Raw genomic sequence first — 6,000 nt, forward strand, 5'->3', positions numbered from 1 at the left:
CTACAACATCCGCACGACCCGGTCTTTCCTCGCAAAGGACGCAACGCAACTCCTGGTCCAATCGCTGGTCATTTCCCGCCTGGACTACTGCAACTCTCTCTTGGCTGGACTCCCAGCCTCTGCGACTAAACCCTTGCAACGTATCCAGAACGCTGCAGCGTGCCTTGTTTTCAATCTACCCAAATTCTCCCATGTGACCCCCCTCCTCCGTGACCTCCACTGGCTTCCTGTTGCGGCCGACATCAGATTCAAGACCATGGTGCTGGCCTTCAAGGCCGTCAACGGAACTGCACCCATCTACCTCCAAACACTGGTCAGACCACACGCCCCAACGCGAGCACTCCCCCTTACTACATCAGCTGGCCGGCTGGTACCACCATCGCTGAGAGCAAACAAAGGCTGCTCAGCGAAGTCGCAACTCTTCTCTGTTCTGGCGCCCCAGTGGTGAAACAAACTCCCGACCAATGTCAGGACAGCAGAATCACTCGCCATCTTCCACAAAAGACTCAAGACTCACTTGTTCAGACTTCACCTCAACCCCGCATAGCATGACTAAATGTAAATGTAAATGTAAAGGGTCAGTTCACCCAGATCAGAAAGCATATATTTTTCTACTTAGTTTTAATGATAGCTGCAGATAGGAGTTTGGGCTTAATCTGTCTCTCTCTCACACTTCTGTCATCACCTCAAACCAATGGGGTTAATGGTGTTTTTTTATTGAATAAAAATTTAGAAAAGTCAACAGCATCAAGTCTTCACAGAAGACAACTCTGCCACAAAGGCTAAATAGAGAGAAAAAAAGAGAAAATTTGGCCAGGATGGCCAAGAGTCTACCAAAAACCACAAAAAAAAACAAGTCTGCAATGAATTAGAAGCTGCTGGAAGACAGGTGTCAGTGTCCACATCAAGTGTGTTTTGCATTGCCCTGGGCTGAGAGGCTGCCATGCAAGAAAGAAGCCCTTGATCCAGACGCGGCACCTTAAGCTGGACTGGAGGTTGCTGCTGATCACATGGACAATGACAAACCTTCTGGAGGAAAACTCTGGCATGGTTGTGGTAGTGTTATGCTGTGGGACTGTTTTGCTGCCAGTGGATCTGCTGCTCTAAAGAAAGTAAATGGAATAATGAAGAAGGAGGATTATCTCCAAATTCTTCAGGAAAACTTAAAATCATCAGCCAGAAGATTAGGCCTTAGGTGCAGTTGGGTGTTCCAACAGGACAATCATCCCAAACACACATCAGAAGTGGTAAAGGAATGGCTAAATCAGGAAGAATTTAGGTTTTGGAATGGTCTTCCCAAAGTTCTGACTTGAACCCCATCGCAAACATGTGGACTGTGCTGAAGAAACAAGTCTGTGTCAGGAAGCCTACAAATTTGATTGAACTTCACTGATTCTGTCAAGAAGAGTGGTTAAAAATTCAGCTAGAGGACGACCAGAAGCTTGTGGATGGTTATCAAAAGCATCTAATTGAGTTGAAAATGAGCAAGGGACATTTAACCAAATATTAAAAATACAGTATGTATATTTTTGATTTGGTCACATTTTGACCAAGAAGACCTGTAATAAATTCATTATTGAACCAAACTTCATAATGTTATTTGTGACAAAGTAGTTTGTGTTCTACTCATTCCATCACAGAAAAATGAGAGTTGTAGAAATCACTGGAACTGAAGACTGCCATGATGTATGTTCTTTACAAGTGTATTTAAACTTTTGACCTCGACTGTATATAAGCAAAAGCAAAATCCCTAACAATGTGTCAAGTTGTCAAGTCAAACCAAGCCAATTTTATTTATATAGCCCAATATCACAAATCTCAGTTCTTTCTTTTGCCTGGTCCACTATCCAAAATGCACAGAATATCAAACATTTTGTCAATACATTTTGAAATTATTGCCAAATCGTCTGAAAGATTTTGACTTACAAATTCCTAAAATCCACTTCCTACATCATATCACACAGTGACTCACACCATGGATGTCAACTCACCGTCCTGCTGGTGGTTGAGGATCATGTTCTTCAGCGTGTTGCAGTCCACGGTGGGCAGACCATTGTCTGTGTATGCAGATGGCCGATAGTTGACGTCTGACCTGGACCGGTTGTGTCCCTTCTTGAAGACGGAGTTAGACGAGGAGTTGGCAGTGTTGTTGGTGCACTCCTTGGTATGGGCCGCCAGGTCGTTGGTGGAGCGCGCTCGGCTTCTCTTGCCGTGCCTCAGGCCCATACCGAGCCCCAACACACTGAAGTTGTCAGCCCAAGCCAGGCCTAGGGGCCCCACCTCTGGCTGCTCTCCAGCCAGTAGGCTCCACACACCACTAGAGCTCAATTTCCCAAGTGCAGCACTGGAAACCTCCTGCAGCTGCTTGGGTTGCCTGGAGGGTTGGAGGGTCCCTGTCTGAGCCTGGCTCGGACCTTGGCCTTGCATCCCGTCCATGCAGTGGATAAAGTCTTCGGTGGCCTCAAGAGCCGGACTGATATCACCTACCATGTCAAGCTGCTCAAGACCCTCCATGGCTGGGGCTTCTCCTGAACTAGAAGTCTCACAACTAGATGGTTTTCAAAAATTGGGGCAAAAACCTTGTTAGAAGAATCCACATTTCCAACAAACCAAACTAGCTGGTCAAATACAGGTCTTCAAAGTATGTTGACTAGCCAGGAACAGGTAGAAGATCCAAGCTGCCTGCAGGCTTCACAACCTGCTGTCTGAGGCCAAGTCAGAAGCCTGCTCTCCCCCACAAGAAAGGGCCTCAATCCAAGGTTACAGACTTCCTTTTAATGGTGTGCCTCCAGCTCTGGAGGGGATGTCTGCTACTTCTTAGGGGGAAGGCTGCTGCGGCTTAATGCCAGGGCTGAACAGGACAGGCAGCCCAGGAACAAGCCAATTTGGGTGGTAAATCAGTCCCTCAGCTCAGACTGAGATGAGGGACTGAGGGGATGGAGACAAAGTCTCACAGATGTGAAGTCAAAATTAACCATCAACTTTATATTTGTTCTCTTCTGGCCCGTCAGGTGGCTTTGAGGTCATCAGATGGAGTACGTTTGTGGCTTCACTGTGACAAAGAATAGAGAGAAACAGGAAATAGTAAAGAGGAAGCAGGCACAGCAAACACAAAGAATGGAAACACGGCTGACAGTAAAAATGCTGTGATTCATTTATATATAAAAACAGTCCACACACTTTCTTACAATTTAAATATAAGCTTTGTCAAGAGAAAAGTTAGGATAAAGAAGCCCCTAGTTTAACAACTTTTAGCAACAAACCACCTACGAACCTACAGTACCTTCATCAGATTGCTTCGACAGGTTTCTCCTCAGCAAATAGAAACGATCATCCTCCCTCACATGTCCTGATGAAATAATACTCGACTTCCTCCTCTGCTGCTTATCACTGGACTGAGCGCACAGAGAGGAAGCAGGCCTGGGTGGGGTTCCCATCCATCTGCTTGTCTCTTCTGATTCTCTCCACTCCTCTGTCTCTCTCTTTCTCTCTCCCTCTCTCTCTGTCTGTCTGTCTGTCTCTCTCTCTTCCTATATCTCCTTCTTTGTCATTTCGGCTCTCTCGCCCTCATTGATTTCCTTCCCCTCCACAGCTCAGCCTCTTTTACTTTTCTCCATATATGAATTATTTAAAGACCATTGCATCACTGCAATACAATGTCCACTGAGGTCGAGCGATACATTGAATATTTACGATTTATCAATGATAGTTTGTTGAAGATACAAAGGAGGACATTATCATAGATATCCCTGTTGTCTTTATGGATTATATTGTGGCATTTATTAACTTACATGCATTACACTTCCACAAGTAAGACCATACAGTCTGCCCCAATCAATTTTTTTGTCTTTTTCACAATTTCAGTCACAGTCGACTCATATTTAAAATCTACTTAATATCTGAAAGGTCTTTTCAGGTCAAATTTTATGAATCAATGAACAAAAAAAAATTTAAAAGTGGAAATAAGATGGAAATTGCTAGCAATGCAGTCCGTTTATCTGTGTCAGGATAATAAAGAATTAGTTGCGTTGGTTGAAAATAATACAAGGGTAGCAGCATTGCTGAGACATCAACTGTAGTAGTGATCACTGAAACTGATTCATTTATATTGTCTTTTTACCATGACATCATCTGCCTAAAGACACAGCGCTGCTCTGACCTAACTGAGCATCTTCATCAGAGATAGTCATCGAGAGAGTTAGTCATCGAGCTTCCCACAGAACTCCTGTTGACTCACACATGCTGTCCAGCAAATACAGCCAATATTAGTTGGAAAAGCACAGAGAAAAATACTTTGCCAAGTTTCACTTTCATCACTCTTGCCAAAATGCACAGACTGTATCCAATTCTACCCAGACTGAAATTCCATTTAGTTTCAGTCCGTTATTTTAAAATACTATATTTTGCTCACTGACAAAATCTGAGATGTGGGGAGCAATCAGAGCTCTGTAACAACAAATCTCCTCCAAAGCACTTAATCGTTTCTTCATAATTTCAAGGACTGGGCGACAAAATCAAATATCATAATATTTTTGACCAAATACCTCAATACTGATTTTGCAACAATATTGTAGGGATGACTATTGGTACTTTAAAAAAATAACAATGAGATTTTGATAAATAATCTTCAGTGATGTGGATATAATGACTAAGGGGGTAAAGGCAAGAATTACAGTAGAACAATCTGGTAAGATCAGAAAATGACATCAGTCTACTGTTGACTCATAATATAACAATATCCAAAATATAAGACAAGTCTCACTCAATAGTCTCATATCCCCATAACAATATATATTCTATAAACTACAAAGCCCTACAACAAAATGTATGTTCAGTTCATGTGAGAGCTTTACAGTATCTTTATCAAACTAAAATAATGATTTTTACTTTTAGGGAGGCCAGCAAATTACAGTACTTAAAAGAAAATTTGGGTTTAAAAAGAAGAGATACCACTCCTGTTTCATTTGTCCCTAAATTCCCCACAACAAATATTCATCAAATTCTATCTTTAATGCTTTTCTGATCTCATATTCAGGTTGAAGCTGCTTGAAGTTTTGAACTCTACTTAACAATTATAATTGTAGTAATTATGCCTTTTAACTAACAAAAACTCATAACGCTGGTATACAAAAAGAGAAAAATGAGCACAATGTAGTATGAAGCTCACATCAGTTGGCTTGAAAACACATTTGTATACCAAAAATGCATAAAATAAATGGGTGTACTTTCACTAAGGTCTGTCCATTTTTGGAAGATAAACTCCCTGTTATGGGTCTTAAGTTAAAAATGGCACAAAGCCTGCACACATTGGGTTGGCTGTAACACAGGAGGTAGGGCGGGTCGTCCACTAATCTGAAGGTCGCTGGTTCGATTCCCCAGCTCCTTCAACTGTATGTTGACGTATCCTTGAGCAAGATGCTGAACCCAAAATTGCACCTTGCATGACAGTCTCTGCCAAGTGTCATGTGACAAGTGTTGAAAATGCAGTCAGTAGACTGGAAGAGCGCCAAAGAAATGCAAGTCCATCAGCTTCGTTCTTATGTTCTTTTTCTCCATAACAAAACACCCTCTTGTCTTCTGCTTTATTGCTGCTGAACACCTTATATCCATCCTACACTCACACATAGCTTAGTTAACATTAATGTGCACACATTAGACCATTTATATTGCTACTTCGTGCATGTGTGTTAAAATGTATTTACATCTTGCTTCATACCCTTTCTATGCTGTTTTCACACACCTGTACAACTTAAATGTTTTTATGTTTTGTCTGTGTTTTCGTCTCCTGGCTCTGAGAGCAAACTTGAACGTCACCAACCTCACGATATAATCAGATCTTTTAAAATAGACAGTAACAGCTTACATGAAGACTTTGAATGCATCACTGGTCCTCAGGTCCGACGCTAGTTAGACTATTTAATCTTTAAGTAATTGCTTAAGTAGCGATACAAAATGATACTGTTTAAGTTTAGGTTTGGGGTTCAGGGAATGAAATGAAGA

At 42.0% G+C, this 6,000-nt stretch overlaps 1 protein-coding gene across 1 annotated transcript in view; it reads right to left on the minus strand.

Annotated features, from left to right (window-relative positions):
- The window catches only part of plekhm3 (pleckstrin homology domain containing, family M, member 3), a 49,745-nt gene extending 46,435 nt beyond the window's left edge, over positions 1-3,310 (minus strand). The window contains exons 1-2 of the mRNA XM_073474344.1: positions 3,284-3,310; positions 1,992-3,052 (exon numbers count right to left, since the gene is read on the minus strand). Coding sequence (XP_073330445.1) covers positions 1,992-2,514 — 523 coding nt within the window. The 5' untranslated portion in view covers positions 2,515-3,052; positions 3,284-3,310. The remainder of the gene's footprint in view (positions 1-1,991; positions 3,053-3,283) is intronic.
- Positions 3,311-6,000: the final 2,690 nt, after the last annotated feature.

The sequence above is a fragment of the Pagrus major genome, chromosome 9 (assembly GCF_040436345.1).
Source record: "Pagrus major chromosome 9, Pma_NU_1.0".
In the NCBI taxonomy this organism is placed as follows: domain Eukaryota; kingdom Metazoa; phylum Chordata; class Actinopteri; order Spariformes; family Sparidae; genus Pagrus; species Pagrus major.